Source organism: Dreissena polymorpha, chromosome 2 (assembly GCF_020536995.1).
Source record: "Dreissena polymorpha isolate Duluth1 chromosome 2, UMN_Dpol_1.0, whole genome shotgun sequence".
Taxonomy (NCBI): Eukaryota; Metazoa; Mollusca; class Bivalvia; order Myida; family Dreissenidae; genus Dreissena; species Dreissena polymorpha.
In genome coordinates, this window is record NC_068356.1 from 68,287,104 (window position 1) to 68,311,430 (window position 24,327).

At 35.0% G+C, this 24,327-nt stretch overlaps 2 protein-coding genes and 1 long non-coding RNA gene across 5 annotated transcripts in view; all 3 read right to left on the reverse strand.

Annotated features, from left to right (window-relative positions):
• Window positions 1–24,327, reverse strand: part of LOC127867465 (uncharacterized) — a 136,818-nt gene that overhangs the window by 68,974 nt on the left and 43,517 nt on the right. The gene's annotated exons all lie outside the window — the stretch shown is intronic.
• Window positions 3,760–12,663, reverse strand: LOC127867461 (tRNA wybutosine-synthesizing protein 3 homolog). Of its 3 annotated transcripts, none has more exons than XM_052408621.1 (8): window positions 12,511–12,663; window positions 10,301–10,496; window positions 9,925–10,002; window positions 9,401–9,499; window positions 7,709–7,780; window positions 6,690–6,758; window positions 5,679–5,743; window positions 3,760–4,539 (listed from the first exon to the last, which is right to left on the reverse strand). In XM_052408621.1, exons 1-8 carry the CDS (start codon window positions 12,528–12,530, stop codon window positions 4,296–4,298), a joined length of 843 nt encoding a protein of 280 aa, XP_052264581.1. In that variant the 5' UTR covers window positions 12,531–12,663; the 3' UTR covers window positions 3,760–4,295. The 3 variants fall into 3 exon arrangements, with proteins under 3 accessions (XP_052264581.1, XP_052264580.1, XP_052264583.1); XM_052408620.1 differs by having other exon boundaries at window positions 10,301–10,510; XM_052408623.1 differs by lacking the exon at window positions 12,511–12,663 and adding an exon at window positions 12,059–12,128.
• Window positions 21,675–23,533, reverse strand: LOC127867462 (uncharacterized). The gene is made up of 3 exons (XM_052408624.1): window positions 23,080–23,533; window positions 22,459–22,580; window positions 21,675–22,153 (listed from the first exon to the last, which is right to left on the reverse strand). The coding sequence occupies exons 1-3, from the start codon at window positions 23,495–23,497 to the stop codon at window positions 21,881–21,883; spliced, it is 813 nt and encodes a 270-aa protein (XP_052264584.1). The 5' UTR covers window positions 23,498–23,533; the 3' UTR covers window positions 21,675–21,880.

Here is a 24,327-nt window from a genome sequence, read left to right on the forward strand (position 1 = left end):
TGTGGCCTCTAGAGTGTTAACAAGGTTTTACTATAGCCATATAAGGAAAAATGCCCGGCCCCCTGGCGGCCATGTTTTTTAACCAACCGGCATCATTTTTGAAGTCGTCCAAGATATTGTTGGGATGACTCTTCTGACCATGTTTAATGAAGATCGGACAATAAATGTGGCCCCTATAGTGTTAACAAGATTTTAATATAGCCATATATAGCCATAAAACGAAATGCCCCGCCCCTTGGCAGCCATGTTTTTAAGCAAACGCAACCATTTTTTTACTTATCCAAGATATCATTGAGACCAATCTTCTGGCCAAATTTCATGAAGATTTGACAATAAATGTGGCATCAAGAGTTTTAACAAGGTTTTACTAAAGCAATATATAGCCATAAAAGGAACAATGCCCCGCCCCCTGGTAGCCATGTTTTTAAAGCAACAGAAACCATTTTCGAACTCATCCAAGATATCATTAGGACGAATCGTCTGACCAAGTTTCATGAAGATCGTAAAATAAATGTGGCCTCTAGAGTGTGAACAAGGTTTTACTATAGCCATATAAGGAAAAATGCCCCGCCCCCCAAGCGGCCATGTTTTTCAACCAACCGGCCTCATTTTTAAACTTGTGAAGGTTATTATTGGGATGAATCTTCTGACCACGTTTCATGAAGATCGGACAATAAATTTGGCCTCGAGAGTGTTAACAATATTTTACTATAGCAATATATAGCCATACAAGGAAAAATGCCCCGCCCCTTGGAAGCCATGTTTTTCAAGCAAACGTAACCATAATTTTCGAACACATCCAAGATATTATTGAGACTAATCTTCTGACCAAATTTCATGAAGATTGGACAATAAATGTGGCCTCTAGAGTGTTAACAAGGCAAATGTTGACGCCGCAAGACGCACGACGGACAAAAGGCGATCACAAAAGCTTATCATGAGCACATTGTGCTCAGGTGAGCTAAAAACGCATGTGGAATAATATTTTGAAATATATATTTAGATTAACGCACTAAATATAAGTTTTTAGTCTCTTAACTGAATTTAAAAATGTAAACAAATACAGCTTACACAATTTTGAAACTTTTAAACGAATAATGTTAAACAAAAGCACGACAGGTACTTGCTTTTCTAAGCTTTCTACACAAAACACGCATATATTACCCTATAGTTTAATAACTCACTGGTCAACTCACATAATGCTTTGCATAAGCAGGTGCAGTGGTACGCATTTGTAACCACTCTGTAACATTCCAATCAGCACGCATCGGTACATAGATTTCCATAGGGAATGGTGAGGAAAATCTTCCAAAGGAAGACAGTCATTCCGTGCAACTTGTTCGTGGACAGATTTGATTAATCGCTTGTGGTATTGCCAAAATATGCCGTCTTAATGAATGGTATCATTTATAACTAATTTATTATTATTGATGAATTTTAAACAGCGAAAAAATAATTTGGGTAAAATTGGTCACTTAAGATGTTGTTTTTTTTTAATTCAAGGTAGTAATACAAATGTGGACATAAATTGAAGTCGTTTACAATTTTCTATCTCATATTCTTGCGTAAACTATCATTATTAGAATCGCGCTCCTTTCAACGTTTATTATTGTTTTACTTGAATACAAATCTTCAATCATCGCCTTCTGTCAACTGCGTAAATATATTGGGTCGCTGAAAGGGTTAACAAAGATAACAAAAACCAATAAATGACAACTGAACGTGCCTTACCACGTGTATCATTGTGCCACAAAATGACAACCTTGTTTTTAACCAATCAGCCTTAAAGTGGACGAAAGCATTCAGCGGAAAGCATATCACACCCTCGTGTTTTCATTACCTTTTGACATCAATGCCATAATAAGCATGGCTTAAACCTGGCAACAATGAAGTAGATGATGAGCTGTAGTCGAATGACATTTGGTGTTCAACGTTACAAATTAACAGAGATTAGTCCATACAGCATATTACGAATGAGGACAACGCGCATGATGATTTGCGCTGACGTTTTTATCTTTACATATATCCCATATTTAAAGAAGATGAAGTAAAACTTATGTTCACACTTATCACGCCACGAAAGAAAAGGCACTGCTAATATGATGCAAAACATGAGATTTGCTGTCCTTAACATGTGTATTTTTTAATTTGTTTTACATCGAAGCCCCGCGGCCCAGTGTCCGGGAGTGTGTAGCAATGAGTGTAGTTTTAACATTGGCGGAGATCTCATGGAAGCCAACTGCACTGGAATCAGTCTGCAAACTCTTCCGAGAACTGCATTTAACCTAAATATCAAAGGACCAGTTATACCGACTGCATTTTCGCTGGGAAGAATGTATTCTCACTATTTTGTTGGCATGACGAATATAAAATATTTGAAAATTGAAAATTACGGAATTGTAAAACTTGAGCGAAAGCTGTTATAATGCGCTATCCACCTTGATCACTTTGGACCTAAGCAACAACAGGATTGTACAAATCGAAACCAGCAATTTTATTGGACTGTCCAGTTCGAAAAATGTGTGCATACACCATAATTCCATAGAAATAAAAGGTAATGCATTTAGAGGGATGTCGTCGTTAATTGACGTCGATTTGTCAAATAACAACATAGACCATCTTGAAAATATTACTCTTCATGGCCTAACCGGTGTTGAATCACTAAATCGCTCATTTAATCAAATGTCTTCGGCTTATGAAGCGGCACTAACAGATCTAAAAAGCTCACAGAAATACGGCTCGGAATCAATACAATTACAACTCTACCGCCCGTCTTGTTCAAAGGAATAGCAAATCTTCGAGACATTGAACTTCAACACAATGCCATTATTGACATTGAAGGCGACACATTTAGCAGCCTTCGTCTAGGTATGACGTTCTTTGTAATAACGTATTATAATGTCGTGTATGCATAATTCTAAATTTCATTCAATGCGTAATTAAACCTAACTTTTCTTCTCCTTTAAGACGTGTCATTTATAACAAATGAACATATCGCATTTATTTAAGAAAACAATCCACAACATTTGCACCGCTACAAAAGATCATACATTATTATATGCGCGCGATTTTATTATTGACACACTACATCTATTAGGTTTTTTATCGCGATTGATTTTAAACAAAAAATTTATATATACTATATATATATTTATCCATTTACTTCAAATGTGAAATTAAGCGATACATTAACATATTAATGGACTGTTTTGATACCAATGTCGCAACATATATGTTGAAAAATATTACGATATATGTATGACTTTTAATTGTATTATTTTATAATAAAAACTTGAATACGCGCTATAAAATTGCAAACAAAAACCTCATTCAACAATCCGAATTCTCTATGAATGGATTCAAACATGTGTTTAAATAAACTTTTTTAAATTTCAGACGGTCTTCATTTAATGGATAATGTAATTGGGGCGATCGCCCCTTCTGCATTTGATGAAAGTTCCATTGGAGTAGTCCACTTGGAGAACAACAATCTTAAATCCCTGCCAGAAAGCGTCCTTACCATCTTCAGTAAATCTTCGGCCGTTTACCTTTTCAACAATTCTTGGATCTGTAACTGCACGGAACACTGGTTCAGAGACATCGCTTCATTTTCAAACCCGAAACCAAAATGTGCTGAACCAAGCAACTATACTGAAATGACACTTTCCGACTTCTTTGGCAATTTTACTGAACTGGGTCAACCGAGGCTGTTACTGCTCATCGTACAGACACGGATTCAGACACAAACAAAGGCTGGAATTATTTGTGGTATATTTATGTTGGCGTTGTTGATTTGGCTTTTGTTGTTATTGTACAAGAAGAAGAGACAGAGGCTAAAGCCACGAGACGAACAAAACAATCATTCTGTTCATATTAACACAGTTCCGACCTAAGTTCGGGTGAACTTTGTTGAATTTTTTTTATAAATATACGTGTATCACATTAAGTTAATCAGGAAATCAGACTAGCTCACTTGAAACTTGTTATTGTATATCTTTTTTTATCTTAGTATGCATAACTCGGGAGATGATTTCGCTTTAAATAAACATCGAATAAACAAAGATATGCTCCAGTTGTCTAATGAAGGATTATTTTCCATTATTAAACGTCTGCAAAAATATCTTTACTCCCACCTCATAATCGCATAGACTATATCCCTTAAACGTTTCTTTAATATTTCATATGATAATCGTGTTATGAAACCTTGACCTCTTGTTTTTGCTACACTTTGAACAGACATTAATTTCAAATAGAGACAAATAAGAATGTATCAAATAGCAGACTATTTATATATTTCATGTGTCCAATTCGCACCAAAACATGGCGGTATTAACAATATCTTCTTCATTTTCTAATTCACCATCGTCAATTTTATCACAAAGGTCATTTTGCGTTGGATTGTCTTTTGAGCATTTCACTTTGACGTCATCAATACACACTCCTTTTCTTTCTTTCTTTGTTTTTGTGGTCTGCTTACCCTTCTGTGTTGACAATCGTGCAGCGTCTGTGTGTACCGCAGATTTCAGATCCTCGAAAAATCTAGAATGCAAAATAATTCGTACTATTTATTTAAAATGTATCCCAGCCGCAACAACACATATTGGACACAATCATGCTATACATCATACAGTAGACAAAAAGACAAAGGGTAATAATACAGCCAAAATAAGTCGCAGTAAAAAATCATTAAACGGTGACAGTTTGAGCAATATTCAACCAAGAGCTAAATAGGGCTTTAAAGACACACAAGTTTGGGCCTGTAAATTGTATCGGGTAAACAGATACAGTTTGATAATTATGCACACACACACACAATTCCTGTCTTGACGCAAATTTAAATGTTTAGGCCATTGATTTGTGGACGTTTTGGCGGGTTCCACACAGAAGTTAAAGATGCTTTAAAAATATAAACGTACGTATGCAAGAATGAACGGACAAGTACAAAGCTAAACTGAGGGAATAAAACAATGTTTATGGTAAACATAGCAGATTGTTTATCAATATTCCTCGACCCATACGTCATGTCTGGCACGTATGTTGGTTAATGTTGAAATCAGTGTGCACTTTAACAAAAGTGGACCTTAGCAACTTTTTAATTAAACAAATATACGCCTCTTTTCTTTTGTCCTTACATTCTTTCATTATGCTTGAATTCGCGCAAGTCGTTAATTCACCTTTTGTAGGCCTTAAATTCCGAATTGGACTATGCATTAAGATAGCAAAACTCCAAGTTTTAATGGTTAAAGTAAAATACTTGCATCAATTACAACCGCTGAATTTTAACACTGGGTGTTTAGTTATGTCATGTTTTGCTTTTCAATTGAAATTGGCCATTGGGATCTTATTGATGAAATTTTCATAACTAGCAACAGATGAATGTTTAAATCGTGCGTTACAATACGATAAATGTTGCTTAATATATAATATGAACGCGAATGAACGAAATAACTTAATCTAATAATGCATCCCAATTGTTGTGTTTAAAAACAAATGCCAAAATATAACATTCTGTCTTTTTTCTTTTGATAAATTTCATGCTACTTGGTATTTGTATTGGCTTCTAGCCTTACAATTCCATTTTGTATTAGCCTCGTGTTTAACCTAGGCTATTTAATGATCGAAACGTTTCTGTAAATATTTAATAGATTTTACAACTTCAACAAAGTATAATATCTTACCTTTCTATTTTGACCAAGTTGTCAGCAAGTTTCTTGTTAGCCATGTCCACAATAAACTCGATGTACTGAAATGACATATGAAGTGGAATGCATAAAATTTTCATTTGACATACAGTTGTCTATTTTTTTTAAAGAAAAAAAGACATTTGGTCTGATATTAATTATACTCAAGATTTCCCTTGACCAATATAAAGAAGTGAAACTCCAGCTGCTGGAGCAGTATTGAATTTTCATTAAAACAATTAATTGGTCCTTTATTTAAGGCAAGTGACCGATTGCCCAAACAGTACAAAACAGCACAATACAGCACAATACAAACCAACATAAACACAAAATATGAATAAAGCTGGGGTCACCGCCTTGGAACGGTCAATACAAAGCATTGGCAGTGTTATTAGACATGTTATTCCCATATGTCCAACTGACATTTGGACACGGTCGAAAAATACAATATAGGTATATCATACCTTAAATCTTGTTTGCGTATGTTAACGTCCAAATCCGGCATCAATGTTATATGCATAAATTATGTGAGCGAGTATATAAAATAGAATATAGACAGGCATCATTTTGTATTAGAACAGGCTCAGCTCTAGTAGTATGTATGTTTCACAATGTCGTCAAGACGCTTTATTAGCCTGTCATAAGAATTATGTTTCTTATGTAACAATTCTTGATATTTGTATGTGATATTTAATAATTCATTTCAAAATATACGTGTTAAATGTGTGGTATAATAAACTTAAAAGTACAAACCATTTATGTCCTACTCGCATTTTAAAAGTTAACGGGCGACAGCTTTCGGCTACGGTTCGATCAACGTTTTGGGGCAGACCGATTGGTCAACAAAAGCCAAGGACGATGTACTATTTCATTTCTTATACATTATCGCAGATCACAAAGAACCATGCATCCATGTCTATCGGTTTATTAAATTGTCTGATAAGAAGCTTACTTTAACTTTGATGCGATAGTACACAAACTAAAATTCAACCTCCTAAATATCCTCACCTTTCTGTCCACCATCAGTTGACCATTGGAGGTTAAAGGGACTTCCAAGGACTGTGTGCTTCGGATTGCCTGAACAAATAGATCATTTCGGATTGATCGACGAAATAATTAATTTAATATACCAATTGAAAGTAATAAATGTCAACATCTTCATCTGTTACTGACCCCTGTTTTATTTGTCAATATAATAAAATCATATTCGTTATCTTAAGAACAATCTTATTATTTACAATAGCATTGCCTGGCATATATACAGTAAAATAAATGTAATAGTAAAATTAAAACATGTATAAATTCAGAATTATCAGATTTTGTTATACAGCAATCATATTAAAGCCAAACAACTTATTTGGCATAGCAAATGTAAGTATTAATAAGAAACATATTTGATCTATGCCAATTAGAATATATCTGGCGCTTTCAAGGAAATCCGTCTTTTTTGCGCTTTAAAACTTAAAAATTATCGCGTTTGTCGAAATGGACGTATACGTCTAGAAATCCTACTTTTGGTTTTAAAAGCGGTACCGTTTGAAAAATAATAAATTACTAGCTAACTAGGCTATAGATTTAGTTGTATATATGCCAATAAGAATATATATGGTGGTTACAAGGTAGAAATCCGTCTTTTTGCACTTTAAAACTTAAAAATAATCACGTTTGTCAAAATCAACGAAAGAAAAAAGTTTGAAACACAAAACTGAATACAAGAACGTGCATGCATTTATACGACTAAAACGTCTAAATAACTTTGTAATGATAAAATATTACACCACAAAATATGCGAAAACAAAATATTCAAGTACAATAAGAACAAGGAAATTCTAGAAATTATACTATCAAACACATTTAATTATTTTGATATTAATATAATTAAATTAACACATTGAATTGCAAACATTTATGTAACATACAATTGCAAACTTGTATGGAACAAACACTTTCTATGCCTGTTACGTGTTATGTAATTATTGTTGATGCTTAAGTCTAACTTCATTAAAAAAGTTAAAGTATACACTTACTGCAATAAATTTTCCTTTGTTGCCAACACTCAGACCTGAGTTTCTGAATCCTGAACCGACACCTGAGCTCAGCTGAAAATGTAGAAATAATTGTATTATGTTTATTTTGATCTAATTACAATTTTAATCATGCAATTAAACATCGCAAAATAATGGTGCATGGCTAAAAGCACGAAAAGGAGTGAGAAAATGAGTGTAAATGTCAGGTATTCATTAATGACAATGACGTATTTTTTCTTATGCCAATAATTCCACCTCATTCGCACGAGACTACTTTGCTTGAAAACAAGAATAATGATCTATGTACACTCGGTAGCGATGAGTACAAATAAGAAATTTATAATGAGCATTTTGTGTAGAAATTCAAAGGGTTTCGCCATGGTATCTAGAACGTAATTAGTATAAGATAAGAAAGTGAATAATTAACTACAGGACTGCATTTGCAGACATAAGCTAAGTGGGGAGTGACAACTTTCTTGACACATCTTTTCCATTATACTCTTATTTGGACTGTTAACTTTATCAATAGAGGATTCAACCGAACAAATTCAAAATGCCATTTAGAGATGACGTGCTTTATAGCTTCAAAGGGACCGTCAACCGCGAATAACGAAAAAATAAAAGTTCTAAAATACCGTTTTTTTTACAATTATTAGCTTATATTGATTAAAATATCACGACTGGTATGTAACATTACTTAAAAAAAGTTGTTAAGTTTTCATATTTTCAGTTTATTCAGTAATAACTTTTACTGGGTCCAGGTACCAGGTATCTACCAGTTAACTATAAATAACGCAAGTAGATCGATCAGCATCGTCACGTGGTAAACCCAGGAATGCAAATTGTGCAGGCGTAGTGAATTGTATATATTTAACCAGGTTTTCCGAAGGAAAAAACTGGTTATTAGATCGGCGAATTGTTCACCATCATTGGACGGTGTGTCGCGCGAAAGAATTATGTTAATATCTATAAAGTCAAGGTCACACTTTGAGTTCAAATGTCAAAAATGGCCATAATGAGCTTGTCCGGGCCATAACTATGTCGTTCATTGTGAGATTTTAAAATCATTTTGGCAGATTTGTTCACCATCATTGGACGGTGTGTCGCGCGAAAGAATTACGTCGATATGTCCAAGGTCAAGGTCGCCACAACTTAAAATAGATTGATTGTGAAACAAGGGGGTTAACTATGAACATTATCAGTAACAATTCACATTTTGAGTTTGAGTTGTCTCCCTATATCAGACTTTATTTTCACATCGAAAGCAAGGTCGCCACAGTAAAAATCGATTAAATTTGAAACAAGGGGAGGTAACAATGCACATTTTGAATTGTCTCCCTTTATCAGACTTTTTTTAAATTGAAAACCTGGTTGTGTGACAATTTTGTCACTTGTTTATAAATAAAATTATCAATCTTCTTGCGTTATTTATAGTGTGTATATCACCTATTTTCGCGATGTACTTTTGATTTCACATCACGAAATTGTATTACCGAATATACTGAAAATATTAACTTTTTTCAAGTAATTTAATATACCAGTCGTGATATTTTAATCAATATAAACTAATAATTATAAAAGATACGGTATTTTAGAAATTTTCTCTTTTCGTCATTCGTGGTTGACGGTCCCTTTAAACTGTCTGCTGGCAAAGGGTGACGAACATTTTTTTCTGCAACACAACGTTCTTACCATTAGCTGAGCATTTTCTAGTTTTCGACACTGAACATGCATAACAAATGCCTCAAATTTTAATGCAGCATTTCCCTCAGATTTGCCCAGGCTCTCAATCTATAAGAAACATAAAGCACAGCGCCACCAAACACTTCATTGAAACTGTTACAATTTATGCTATAGACTGTTATCATCTACAAATTAAAATATATGTGCTCTTTTATGAATATTGTAAATATCCACAAGTAAAGACTTGTCGAAAATTTAACAAAGGAAAGTGTCAAACATATAACACAGGTGATGAAAAGGTAACCACATATTTTATAGTGTCCAGTAAAAAACAACAGGCACAATATGAAAGGCTCCAATGCCATAAGACAGGTAGTGAATTCATTTGGGTTATGTCTTAATTTTTAAATTACAAGTACAGAACTGCCAGGAATGGAGATTTTAATCTTATATATTTTATAAAAAATCTGTGTGCATTAAATGTATGACTATTAATATAATGAAAGGTTTATACAATTTTGTGAAAGTATTACCACTTGATCAGGATGTACACAATCGTGAGAAGTTAACAGCCATTTGCATCCTTTCTTTTTGACAACACCCTCAGGGTCCTGAAAACAATGGAAAACTCTAGAACTTACTTGTCTGCTGATGACTGGTACTAAAACTGTTGGTATTGTTGATGACTGTTTCAATAATTGTTCAAAAACATTTTTATTGTGTTTGTATGTCTGTCCTCCACGTTTTTATGTTCAATAAACTTAAACTTTAAATTGCTAGAACAAGATGAGTGGATCACTTCTTAGAGGTTGTTTCTTTTCCATCTAGTTATACTGTTTACTTGTTGTTACAGAGTAAAAATGTCTAACCATGTTTTATTCTTAACACACACAAACAGGTAACACCTACATTATCTACTATGATAATTCTTCCAGAACAGGAACTTGTGGTAAAGAAGTTGTTGTGACCATTTATGAAGCTGACAAGATCCAAAATGGGTGCATCGATGGATCCCTTTCTACTCAAATCAAGGCCTGAAAGGCAGCTTCTCTTCTGTGTGTCAAAAACATCATGTGATTGTGAAGTCATTGTTGAAGTCCTAGACCTGAAAACATAACGCTGAAATAAAAGACATAATACTGATATAGTAACATAAGCGATCAAAATGAATAACTAAATGTCATGATTCGTGTCATCCAAAAAATAAAGCTTATACACATTTAATGTCTTTTTCAAGTATAACTGAGCTGGTCTCTGAGAAAGAAGGGTTTAATGCATGTGATTAAAGTGCAGTCTGCAAAGAGTCATCAGGTAAGACCCTTTCTGCTGTTATGGTATTATTTGTTTAAATGAATAATCTTATAAGTGAAAATCCATTTATGGAAGAAAGTGAAATCCCTGATTAGCCTCCCTGTGTGTACTGTACTGCACAAGCAAATCTTGGACAACACTTTACGCACATGCATTCAACCTGGCTTTCCCATAGCAAGGTTAGATTATATAATTGTGTTACAATAACTGCGTAAATGCAGCATAAGACAGGGCTTCAAAAGGAGAATAGAGCCATACAAATAATAAGTTTTTGGTAGTTTGCGTACACAAGAGGATAAGTTCCTGGAAGGCAGAAAGAGGGGTTTGAATAAGCCTGCTTGTGATTTTGATATTTAAAATAGTTACCATATGGCCTTTGTTTTAATATCAAAATACTCTTCCACAAATGTTTATCACATTAAAATGAACTGTATTTAACAAATTATCACACATGGGTTTCACATGATTAGTAAATGGTAAAATCATTTTATACAAACATGACCCATCATGTGTTTGTCATTTGAAAATACTTTTAATGATTTGAACGTTTTATTAATTAATTAAATAAATGCTTTAATGTCTGGAGTTAAGTTTAAACTACTTTTGGCAAAAGCATTATCAACCAAGTGAGAATAATTATTGCTTTCAAATTACTGCATTATTAAGGATATGTTTCTGGTTTTCTGCTCATATTATAAAGAATTGCTGTATATAAATATATCGAACACCATTATTAACTGTACATCAACCCCCATACATTCTCAAGTGATAAAGCTTTAAATATTAGCCTTCTTTTAGCTTTTACTGGAATATTTATTTAGAGAACTCAATAAGGCAAGAAAGTCTTACACACTCTAACATTCATTATTTTGAACATAAATTGCCATAGATTAATATATTAAGTATCAATCATACATCTACCATAAGGAATAACTTAAATGACATTCCTAAAAAAAGTGTAGTATGTGAAGTTGGAATAAGGCATCAATCTTGGAATGACTTTGTTCAGTGAAATAATCTGGTTTACAAAACGAAATGATTCAAATGCATGGCATGGAAAGTTTTCAATTGGATGAGGAACTGTGTCTATGCATGCAATAGACACAGTTTTCAATAGGAAGAGTAACTGGAAAATTAATGTTTGTTTGTTTGTATGAGATATTTCTACGTTCAAGCATTTCTACGTGAAAGATCAATCTGAAATTTGGCAAGCACATGGAAAATAGGCTTATAATAATCAAGAAGTGCTTATTTTTCACGATGTTGACATTAAGCGTTGTCTTACAGGTTACAGTACACTAAATAATCATTTCATGTAGGGCTGTACTCTCTAAAACAATAACATAGGTGACTCACAGGCATTTTTGACACTTTAAACTATTGTTCTGGTTTTATCATCTGGAGATAGTGGTAGGGCATGAATAGGTTTTCACTACTAAATTCCTGAAATATGATAAACTTAGAGACTATAGTAAAAGATTGCATTAAAAAAGGTTACATTCCACTATAAAACGGCCGAAAAAAAAAGTTGCAAAAACAGTTGATATTGATTTGCGTCGAGTTCTTTCTTGGTTTGAACTTGACATATCTTTTGTATTGCATAAATCGATTCCGCTTAGAATGGCCTTTAAGAAAAGGTACGGTTATGGGGGTCCCTAAGTGCAAAATATTGCATTTATTTTCGCTTAAAGTTGTCGCTTTTACATTGAATTATATACAGTAGGGAAACTATTTAGTATATAATGACCTAAAAGGGAGAACTGGCAACTTTAAACTTAATCGTAGAATGATGAAAAATAGTATGTTACCTTCTTTGAAACCTTAACATATGTACGCCTCACATCTACCTGTAGCATTCACCACTGTTCAAAAACGCCAAGTGTGGGATCTTGTACTTCAACGGACAAATAAAAGGATATTGTTGTTATGTTTATTGAGGCAACTTTATCACTAAGGGAAGAAACCCGACCTATCAAAACAATAAAAGAGAGCTAACTCAGTTTATAAATGTATTCAACAATTCAGTCAGCATTCTGTCCCTTGAAAATAAAAAATATTCTCAAAACATTAACTTACCGTTTTGTTGCGTTGTAAAGAAGGGCTTTCGAAATGTATACAATCCCCAAACTTTATTTTCTGATGTCGGTATATCCTGGATCCTATCATCAGGATAAACTACCTTTTAAAACTCAAATATTCAAAAAAATTATGGACGTGTTTTACGTCGTTTTTAATACAGTCAAATCGAGAACTCTTTAAAACATACTCATGCATTCCAAATAAATAATTATATAAACTTTTTGTGTGAGGGGCAGGGGTATATGAATTTCAATTAATATCAAAATTATTAAACTAATGTCTGATGTTTTTTCGAATTTTTGTTTTCACTGGCTAGCAATCTGTGGCGCATAGAATTGTAAAATTAGTTTCCCGCCTTTCAATATTCACGGGGAAAACATTACTTTGATGCTTATTATCTCCGCCGAAAAAAAAACCGGAGGGGATATAGTAATTGGTCCTGTCCGTCTGTCCGTCCGTCTGTCCGGCCGGCCGAAAGTTTGTCCGGAGCATAACTCCAAATCTATTCAATGGATTCACATTAAAATAAGAATATAAACCGATGGCAACTAGGAGAAGTGCAGTGCACCAAGAACCATAACTCAAGCTACCTTAGTTTTTTAATTATCTCCCCTTTTATATAACTTCAAAGTAAATTTTTGTCCGGAGCATAACTCTAAATACACTAAAGGGATTTACTTGAAACATAAAATATAAACAGATGGCAACTAGGAGAAGTGCAGTGACCAAGAACTACAACTCTATCTACCGTAACCTTTGTTTTTGAATTAGCTCCCCTTTTATATAATTTTAAAGTTAATTTTTGTCCGGAGCATAACTCTAAATCTACTGAAGGGATTTACTTGAAACTTGACATATAAACAGATGGCAAGTAGGAAAAGTGCAGTGAATAAGAGCCATAACTCTATCTACCTTAGTTTTTGAATTATCTCACTTTTTATATAACTTGAAAGTAAATTTTTGTCCGGAGCATAACTCTAAATCTACTAAAGGGATTTACTTGAAACTTGAAATATAAACAGATGGCAACAAGAGAAGTGCAGTGACCAAGAACCATAACTTTATCTACCTTAGTTTTTGAATTATCTCCCCTTTTATATAATTTTAAAGTAAATTTTTGTCCGGAGCATACCTCTAAATCTACTGAAGGGATTTACTTGAAACTTGAAATATAAACAGATGGCAAGTAGGAGAAGTGCAGTGACTAAAAACCATAACTCTATCTACCTTAGTGTTTGAATTATCTCCCTTTATTTAATTTCAAAGTAAATTTTTGTCCGGAGCATAATGAATTATCTCCCTTTATTTGTTTTAAAAATAGTATTCTACTCTCTAAAACAAATGTTGTCATACAAGCAAACACATTTCGGCGGGGTTTTGGCATTACTGTGACAAGCTTTTGTTTATTTACGAACGTATGTGTTTGACGCCTTGTGTGTGATCGCGAGTTGTTCTCTTAACAACTATATGAGAGTTTCCCGAATTGAGCCAAAAAGGTTTAGATCAAGAAAAAACCATTATACTTACTTACCAAACTTACCCGACCCGTGGGTACAAAACTTGCCTTGTTTTTGATTTTGTGCACTTATCATGTAACGCTAAATGAAATGAGTAACAATCAAGTTACATTGACAATCAATGTATATATTATCTTATATGATTTTTTCAGGTTTCTTGTGATCGTCAGCTATTTTTGGTTTGTTTTTTTTTAAATCATTTCGGAAACATTTCCAACTATACAAAAATGTTCGTCAACTGTCAAATGTCTAAAGATAAATTAAAAAATATATATATATATTTTTACTGAATATTTTATCCTCTGAACTTTTTGGGTGCTCTTTAATAGTCAATTACAGCTTCAAAATCGCCTGCCTCGTTCTCGACCCCTTTAATCAAATGAGGAAACTCGAACAAAACTTCATCTCGGGAATTTGAAAAGTGTCGATTATTTTGTTATATCTGTTTACTAATTTCAATCAGCAGGTGCATTATTTAAAATTTTGATGTCCGCGTTAATATGTTCTTACACACGATGACATTTTTTTTTCAAATCGGGAGGTCATATGCATAATTTGATAATGTTTCGTAGTTAAAAATGCGTATTTTTCATTTCAATAACTTTAATTGAAACGAGCATGTGTACGTGTTCATATACGTAATTAAATAATGTACAGCGTTTATATGGGTGAGATGAACATTTAACACTTCTTAGGGAGACTATTTAATGAAAATATCGTTAACAGATTGTTTTGCTATAAAATGCAATACTTAAAAGCCTTAATTTATTAAAAGGCCATTGAACGTCGTGCCATTTACGTTCGTTATCGTTGTGGCGTTGAACAAAACAAGCACTCGGTAGTCCATTTACCATCGGTACTCGATAGTAGTTGAATGTGGTATTAAAATACAATGCGATTAAATATCTTCATGTAACGTTCTTTATATGTTTAGGGCGTTAAAGAATGACATCAGCATAATACCACATACAATCTGCCGGTTTCATGTTTTTAAAAACTGCATGCATACCGCGAAATCTTAAGTAGCATTAACACAACAGTTAGTGCACTCAGTTTGTCTAGCATTGTATAATGAACTAATATGAAGATTTTTTCTAGTTTTCTTACTTTTCAAAAATACAACTGGTCTATCTAATGAGTTATTATAGCATCGTAGATTGACATTAATTTTAGGTTGTCGGTGCATTTTGATTTGTTAAATTAGTTTTTTTAACTTCAGTTAAATAAAGTCTTAGTCTATTTTGTATGTATGAATACGAATTTAATGTTTTGTGTGGAAGCACATGTGTCTACAACAAGCTTTTTGATATTGACAGATATTTTATGATTCAAGTTAACACTTTAAATATAGAACGTTCACACGGAATACGCAGTAAATATTTACAACTTCATAGCAGACAGCCGCCAGGATCAAGTATTTAACGAACATATCAGTAAGTGAACTTAAAGTTCCACGACTTTCATGTGGCAAAATGATGAATTTATGATATAACGCGATATCACACTGCACAAAACATACACTCGGTCGATTCTCTGAGTTCATTCTTTCAGCGTTCGTTTGACAGAAAATTGGCAAACATCATTGCTAATTGATCATTGACAAGCACGTAACACACATAATCAGACTTGTGCGGGTATGTTATACACTATTGGCGGATTAGCCAAGATAGACACTTCGACTATCCCGACCAACCGAACCACCAACGGGTGATTAAGTCGCCGATTAGTTATAGATGTTTTAACAAATTCGATGATTGATTGAACCACTGACTAAACTATGTGTTACGCGTCGTTACAGTGCCAAGAAAGAACACGATATTTACGTGTGTGCATGTGTCAGATATAATTTAATTATTGCCGATTGTCTAATCCATCGGTTATCCTCATTAAGATGTACACACATATGTTTTATTTACGGGACAGGAGAGTAAACAAGATTTTAGCGCTATCGATCGGGATATATATCTGTTAAGTTGGACTGTGAACATGGGTATTATGGTATGATGCCTTTTGTGAATTGGAAACTGATTTCTAAATTGGGACATTTTAAGTGTTTTTTTATTTTCATCGGAAATGGTTGCGTAATTGTTTTCTCGTAAATTAATTATGTATAATGAATTGATGAGAGTTTCGGTATTATAGTACAACAGAAAATAAACTGGACGAAGATTTAACTTCACGAAGTTTAATAAATATACACTGATTTACTGTGCAGTTAAACTCTCGATTAAATCAAAGTTCTACTAAACCCATTACAGTTTTAAGCAGGTCAATTGTGGAGCATTATGCCAGACCTGTTTAATATCGATCTGGCAGAGAACGGCTTTCGAAAGAACAACTTAGATTGGCGAAAATTTCGCGACACATACAACAAAGTCTCGGCAACGAAACTGGAAAGAGGAATTAAACCTTTGCCGCTGTCACTTTTATTGAAACTGTTCGGACCTCAAAAAGTGTTTCGAACCTATGTGATCTCTCACCATGAAGGGGAATTAGACGACAGTTCCTTTCGCTCAGTACCGGACTTAAACATTTCGGACGCTAGCATGAAGCCTGGTGAGGCGGGTCGGGATGCATTGGCGGTCACGAAGACGGTCAGTTTCCCGGGGAGCGGTCTCCTGACGCACTCAACCGACGACCTGTCGGGAAAACACAAAACAAGCAAAATTGTAAAGCGCTTGAAACGAGACGGGCTACCCACGAGGCCCGCGTTCCAGCGCGGACTCCGCGTGCCGGGAAGATACTTCCCCAAGCCGGTTACGAACGCCGGCGAGGACAACTTGAATCACAGCACCACCTTCGTAGAGTCGCCGTTGTCAAGGGAACGGGATCGGGACAACAGACCCTGGACACAGACGCCGAGAGCGATTAACGTGGCGACCCCTAGCTCGTTGCGAAGTCAGCAGACGTTTTCTAGAAATAGTTCGCGACTGTTCAAAGGGACTGCGTGTAAACCGTCTGACACGATGTTTTCGAGCACGAGACGAACGCCGACGTGGTCGGGTAAATCTAACGCAACTATGAAATCAATGCCGCCATTCAACACCAATGGTGTCGCACATTTCCGGCGCGGAAACGGGTTCGATGACCCGACGGATGCAAACCCTGGTGCTAGCTTTAAACTTGAAATCGTTAATTGCAATGGCAATGGAAACCATGCTGGCAATCATACGGACTTGTCAAGTGAACTTTCAATTTCCAAACGGATCCGGTATAGTGCCCGACAGGTGTCGTTTCCTAAAACTAGTACGGACTTTACCACGGTACTTCAGGGCCGTCCAAAGACGCTTCATTCCCGAGATCTCGCGGAATCTCTCGAAACCAACGTTACACGAGAGCCACGTGCACGGACGCACGTGGGCTTTGTCGACAACACGTGACCGCGCGTGATTTGGGTGTACACTGTATATACATTTGATTAATAATTTATTTCATTTTTAACACGTGGTAACCTATGAATCTGCTTGTTATTCATGACATGCTCCAGATTTTAATCAACCTTTCATTTGAGACACAAAAGTTGTATGTCATGCATATTTTGCGAACGGACTTTCTTTTTCTTCGACACGTATCGGTTTTGAAATCTGTCGTTTCCGTTCCTCCCATGTGAGTGTATATTCACATGGCGTTTACTATAAACACTTATGGGACATAGATATATTACAGTTGTTCTTTAGTTTGTTAATTGCTTAGTGTTAACGCGTACACAAATCAAACAGAATTAATTATGAAAATGACAACCATGGATTACTTGTCTCTATTGGTAAATTACTTCCAAGATTAGTCCAGTAACTCTAAATAGCATACAGCGGTAAAACATAATAACATTGAACACTGTACACTGTACACAATAAAGAATTTGATGCGACAAAAACGTTTAAAAAACCGGCAATTTGTTTTTCATTTCATAAATTTACATTCTATGTTCTTGTGTAACATAAGAACGTCACTCTGGAAAAACCGGGCTTAATGCATGTGCGTAAAATGGCGTCCCAGATTTTCACGTTAAGAAAGTTTCTTTTCATTTTTCAACGAAAATCTTGGGCTGAAAGTGTCGTCCCTGACAAGCCTATGCGGAAAACACAGGCAATTCTGTGCCGACACTTTACGCACATGCATTAAGCCCCGTGTTCATAGAGTGACTCTCATTACATGTATTATTATTAATTTACATTGTAATTTGCCGTTTCGAGTCTTATATTACATGTTGATGCATGAAATAAATATGTTTTAAGTAAACAAAGAAATGTCTGCAAGATTTTTAACAGATTTATGAATATTCATAATACATACGTCTTGTTTTATACATTTTATTGTTATTATTTCTCGTTGGTAGAAATGTGTTCATATTCAAGGGGTTTCATTATTTTGTTTCTGTAGATGACTAATGTTTTAATTATTAACTTTCTTAAAGTGAAAATCTCCATCACCATAACTATTACTTTAGCTCGAGTAGCCACTGTTGGCTCATGTTGTATTCAAAAGTACCTGGGTGACGTAAAATAACCCGTGGTACCCCGTTGTGTGGCCGGTTGCCTTTAAGCTTATTTTCTGTACCCGTGGTTCATTGTAGCATAAGTAAGAGTACCCAGGGTACATTTAAGTAGTACCTGGGCCGACAGTGACAAATTGAGCATTATTAAAGGGTGTTTGATACAAGCGATTAAATTGAAATAAGATACATGAGTGAGTTACCAGCAAAGCTTGCACAGTGGTAACACACGAGTGGTGAATTTTGTCCAATTTCATGAAGTAATATATGTCCTGTTTTACATTTAAAAAATGTATAAAGAGTTGGTAGCATGTTTTCACATTGTGTGGGTTTCGATTTTGTTCCGGTAAATAACTAATCTTTAAATGCTTCATATTCAAAAACCGAAAACCTCCATCATCATAACTGTTATTTATTAGCATTTTGATACATACGATTTAATTGAATTACAATTACGTAAAGGCGTACATACGTGAGAAAGATACTTGCAAAGCTAGCATAGTTGCGAACATACGAATAAAGTATTTTTTCATGAGCCTTAGCCTATGCTTGATTGTAAGCTTAAAATGGTGTGCTCATATGGGCCAAAGGGTCTTCACTTGATTGCATTACAATCAGATCACAGACTCTTTCAACATTTAATCTGTTATTTAAACGCATTCATTCAGTCTATACGTGCAAGGGGAACATTTCAAAAATACAACCTGCCTAAAACTTATTTAAGTATCATAATTAAAGCGTATGTTACTTAAATCCGTTTTCAATGACGCTAATTTATACATTGTACGTAAGTCGACAAAAGAATTTGTCATAAATAACTGCGGTGTAATATGGCTTGCTCGGGTTATGCCATAGATACTTCACGTATATGATTATTATAGATTATAGGAAGAGGTATTAAGTGGGGATATAATTCAATGCCAGATTTATGACTGCTTATTGATATGCAATTCCTATCGAAGTTTTTATATTAGTACACTTCGCAAAACATAATTTTAGGTCATGGATCTAGGTCATTGTGGGATATATCTGACAAGTTGAATACATTTAATGCATGCGTTTTATGCAAAATCAAATACGTTAAATATCTACACTGTGTTTTAGTGGAAAACGCATCACCACCACCCCCATCATCATCATATCATCAATGTCGTCGTTGTCGTCGTCGCCTTCCGCCTCCTCCTCTTCATCATCATCGTCGTCATCATCATCATCAGCATCATCATCATCATCATCATCATCATCATCATCATCATTATCATCACCACCACAACCACCAATATCGTCATCATCATCAGCAGCAGCAGCAGCAACATCATCAACATCATCCTCATCATCATCATCGTCATCATCATCATCATCATCATCACTATTAATCATCATCATTATTAACAACAGCAATATTAACAACATCATAATCATCCTGTTTCCAAACATCTACTTGTTTCAGTAATCAGATATCTTTAACGCCAAAAAGCCCATGCAGAACAAAAAAATAACATATTTGGTGATTGAATTGCTACATAACATAGCTACCCCTGATATGTTAACATGTAACTGTTTTCCCTATCTACAACCTTTCAACTGTGATTAATAACAAGCTTGTCTACATGCATGTATTGTTACCAGTCCGTTTAATTTAAATCGGTTTAATGCGAATAATCGAAACTCCATATCTATTGATTTCATCTAATAGTTTTGCATTTAACAACTGCACGGGGTCAATGACAGAGTTCAGATTCAACCCTATAAAGAGCGTTTGAAATCGGCGCTAATGCAATAAAAAGATATCGCACGCGTTTGTGCATACAATGTAAACACGATGCAGATTAAAACCTGGTTACAATAGGTTAAGCAGAAACGTAGAAATGCCAGTATGATAGGCATTCCTTAAAGGAGTTTATGCACAAACTTTATGTTAATGAACTCGTTGAACAGGTCTGTTTCAATAAGATTCTTCTTCTTCAACACGTGCCTGAATTCATCAATTGACCGGTTGAATCATTGACCATTGGATTCATTGACCATTTGGTTCGTTGACCAGTGGATTCATTGACCGGTTGATTCATTGACCATTGGATTCATTGACCATTGGATTCATTGAAAAGTGGATTCATTGACATGTGGATTCATTGACCTGCGGATTCTCGTCAACCAAGACTTGCGAAATTATGGGTTTTATAACTCAGTAGTTATAGCACAACGTTTCATCGTCAAATCGAAGTATGTCCAAACACTGCACATACGACATAAAACAAACTGACAAAGACGGAAGGTTCACTGTTCGTCTTCACTTAAATTGTATTATGAGAGAAAGACATCCTCCAAGATAGGTAACCTCTTATTACAATATAATTGTATTCTGGTAAATGGTTACCTCCCTCGACTTCAGGCAACTCTTTCAAACCAAAATCCAAAAGAGATCCTGATTCCAATCATACTCACAGCATTTATTAAGCCGCGTTCTGTGAAAATTGAGCTCAGGCTCATCCGGGAGAACACTTCCCGCTTAAACTAGATTTTCGATAAAAAAAAGACTTTAAAGGAAAAAATCTATAAAAGCGGAAAGTTTTGTACCTGATTAGCCCAGTTTCACAGAACGCAGCTCATTTCTTTATTGGTCCATGCGCAGCCCAAAAACTACTACCTTTTTCTTACGTAAAGTCGGTTACAGACAGAACAAATAGACACGCGTACACCGGCCCGCCCAAAGTAAATATCTTTTGAGAAGATCAGTACACGACACGATCAATTAATTGTCGTGGTCAAACATGAATAAGTATGTCTGAACTTGGTTTAGGAAACATGTGCGACCTATGAAAGTACCCGTAAGCATTTGCAGAATTACAAACAAAATAAAAGTGAAAAGATTGCAAACAAAAGATCCATTTCAGAAACATAAATGTAATACCGTGTAGTTTTAAGCTTACAAACACAATATTAGTGATGTGATTGTTTTCCTTGAAAACCCCACTAAGGTCTCACAAATCCAACTGACGTCGCTTGAAGAACCAAGATTGTTTACATTTGCTATGGTTATGATTGTTAGCAGAAAAACTTTGAGTTCAACCATATTGTTTACTACGTTGTTTATATGTTTGGATTCTTTTTCAACGCTGCCACGCGGGCCCTTTTCGTATTCTGCGTCAGAATTTGTAACCTCCTTTCTTGTTCCGCTGCCGCCGGATGTGCGTTCTTCATTTTCTGGTTTTGGCGCTCTTTTTCCTCTGCCAGCAACTGCTGTCGTCTGAGAGCGGCCTCCTCGCGCCTCTGGTCACAGATGGCCGCCTTGGCAACGCGTTCGTCCAGGATGTTTTGCCGCATTATTTCGGCCATCATGCATTTCTCTTGACACGTGTAGTCCTAAAACGTACAGTTGTATAATATGTTAATGTATACAGTTAAACAATTTTTAATGCGTGTTTTAATCTTATGAGTTCAGTTGACGAATTTGCACTTCTGTTTACCTTTGGACACTGAAACACATATTCAATATATTCAGTAGGTGGTAAGCAGTTTTTGCATCAATATACTACATCCCAAAAATAATAGCGCTCGAACGAAACTTAAACCAATCTGAAAAAGTAGACGTGTAAAGCTGTTTGGATGAAGATGGTTCTACTGAATCTACTCAGATTTTTTTTTAAGTTTTTATCCTAGTTACTCACATTGATTCTGAAGTCGTGAGATTTATTCACCAAGAATCGGAGTGGCGTATGAACGCTTGGTGGTCGATGGTCGTCCAGTTCTACATTGAAGCCCTCGCCTTGGTTATAATGCTTTGTTTTTTCTTAAGAAAAAAAAATGATAAAAGTATCATTTGTATCTCGTAACTGGTTTAATTCTGTTTTATATTTATTATTTTATTTTCTTAACTTTTTTAATACACGAAAATATATGGGTTTTTTTTGAAATACCATTTAAAAAATGAGTTTACTGACTCATTTGACTAGAGAAAATAATTGAGAGCTAAAATGAACATGTTAATAAATGAATACGGTTTTCTTTATCACAGTTATGATAAGTCAGTATGCAACGGTTTATACAGTGTAGATCTAGTCGGTTCTCTTCCGTACAGTAATCAAACAACAAAATTATTATCATGAAATTATTCCAAAAACTTCAAGGAAACAATGACCTCATATTAAGCGATTGATATACAAAGTGTATTTTACTGAAATATTGCACAATCAAAGTATAGTATGACATAATTTATACTAAAAAATGTATCCAGAATAGCCTGCACGGGGAATAAATCTTTTAAAAATACACTAGCGTACACCACATACTGATCACATCTGTAGATAAACACCCAGCGTCCCCCGCCTGTTTCCATTTCCCTCTGCAAGTGTCGTCTGCCAAGTGCCGCGTGTAACGCATCGAATCCAGCTTCGGTAATTCAACTTCCGGTAGTAGCTCTAAATCTTTCGTGGCAATATTATCTGCCGGGCCGTCTGACCAATTTGCATCGACGTCGTAAGAACGGTTAACCAGCTTAAAGAACTTGCATCGCGCTGGTTTTGGTTTTGCTGGGCTCCCATTGTTTGAGATAAGATTTTCCGTCTCCGTAAACGACGATTTAATTTTATAGTTTTTGGAACCATCTTTTTTATTTGTTTTCAATTCGAACTTGTTCGAGACAAGTGGTTCATTTATGTCGGAATCGCCATCCTTGTTCGGTGCGAGTTTCGATTGTGTACCGCCCATTCTTTACGGCAATGCATGCGGATATGACGTCACGTTTATAACAGGCACGTAATTGTTCGCGCGAAAACCGTCTGTAAACCATTCTTCTTCTTTGCATTTTAAACTAAGATCTTAGTTTTTTCTTCGGATTTAAACAATAGCATTAAAACAGAACTTTTTCATATGTGAACATTTGGCGTTAAGATATATAGCTCTACATGTATATTTATTTTTATTAGCAAGTATAGAAACATACGACACCAGCTAATTCTTATTCTGGAATAAAATTATATACACAGTTCTAATATAACAAAATGCAAGACGCACACACATTTTTACATCTGGAAATTGAAAATAGAGAGTAGCACTGCCAGATCGTTTTGTAATATATCTGGGTATTCTTAGTAGATAACCGCGGGGAGGGGATTACCGTTATATTAAATAAGTATCTGTGATAGTTTCCTGTTTTTTTTCTAATAATCAAACAGCTACGCACCCAGAACCAATGAAATAATCTGTAAAAGCCTGCTCTTTTTACGTGAAGGAATATCTTGTATATTAGACGTATTCATAGCGCCGACAAGTTCTACGCCTGGTAATCAAATTGTTTGTTAAGTTGAATCTGATACTAGATCTATATATCTAAAATGAAGACTATCGTATATCGTTGATTCCGAATCATTTAATACTTAGATACGTGTTTTGAAGCCTCGGTAGTCCATTAGAAAGTGAAATTAAATCGAAGACCTTTCTTACTAGATTCAAGTTTTAAAGGCTTCATTTCCAAACCTTAGATACTGATGAGCAGCAAACAGCATAAAACCTTAACAGACTGCGAGTTACTCGCAGGC

Excerpts from the sequence above, each read along its gene's own strand:
- LOC127867461 (XM_052408620.1), bottom strand. The coding sequence starts at position 12,558 with ATGCTACAGGTAGATGTGAGGCGTACATATGTTAAGGTTTCAAAGAAG. Across the intron at positions 10,511-12,510 it reads ATGTTAAGGTTTCAAAGAAG|CGTTATGTTTTCAGGTCTAG; the intron begins GTAACATACTAT and ends CTTTTATTTCAG. Across the intron at positions 6,759-7,708 it reads ACAAAGGAAAATTTATTGCA|GCAATCCGAAGCACACAGTC; the intron begins GTAAGTGTATAC and ends CTATTTGTTCAG.
- LOC127867462 (XM_052408624.1), bottom strand. The coding sequence starts at position 23,497 with ATGGGCGGTACACAATCGAAACTCGCACCGAACAAGGATGGCGATTCC. Across the intron at positions 22,581-23,079 it reads TTTATCTACAGATGTGATCA|AAAAAACAAAGCATTATAAC; the intron begins GTATGTGGTGTA and ends TTTTTTCTTAAG. Across the intron at positions 22,154-22,458 it reads CTCACGACTTCAGAATCAAT|GACTACACGTGTCAAGAGAA; the intron begins GTGAGTAACTAG and ends TGTACGTTTTAG.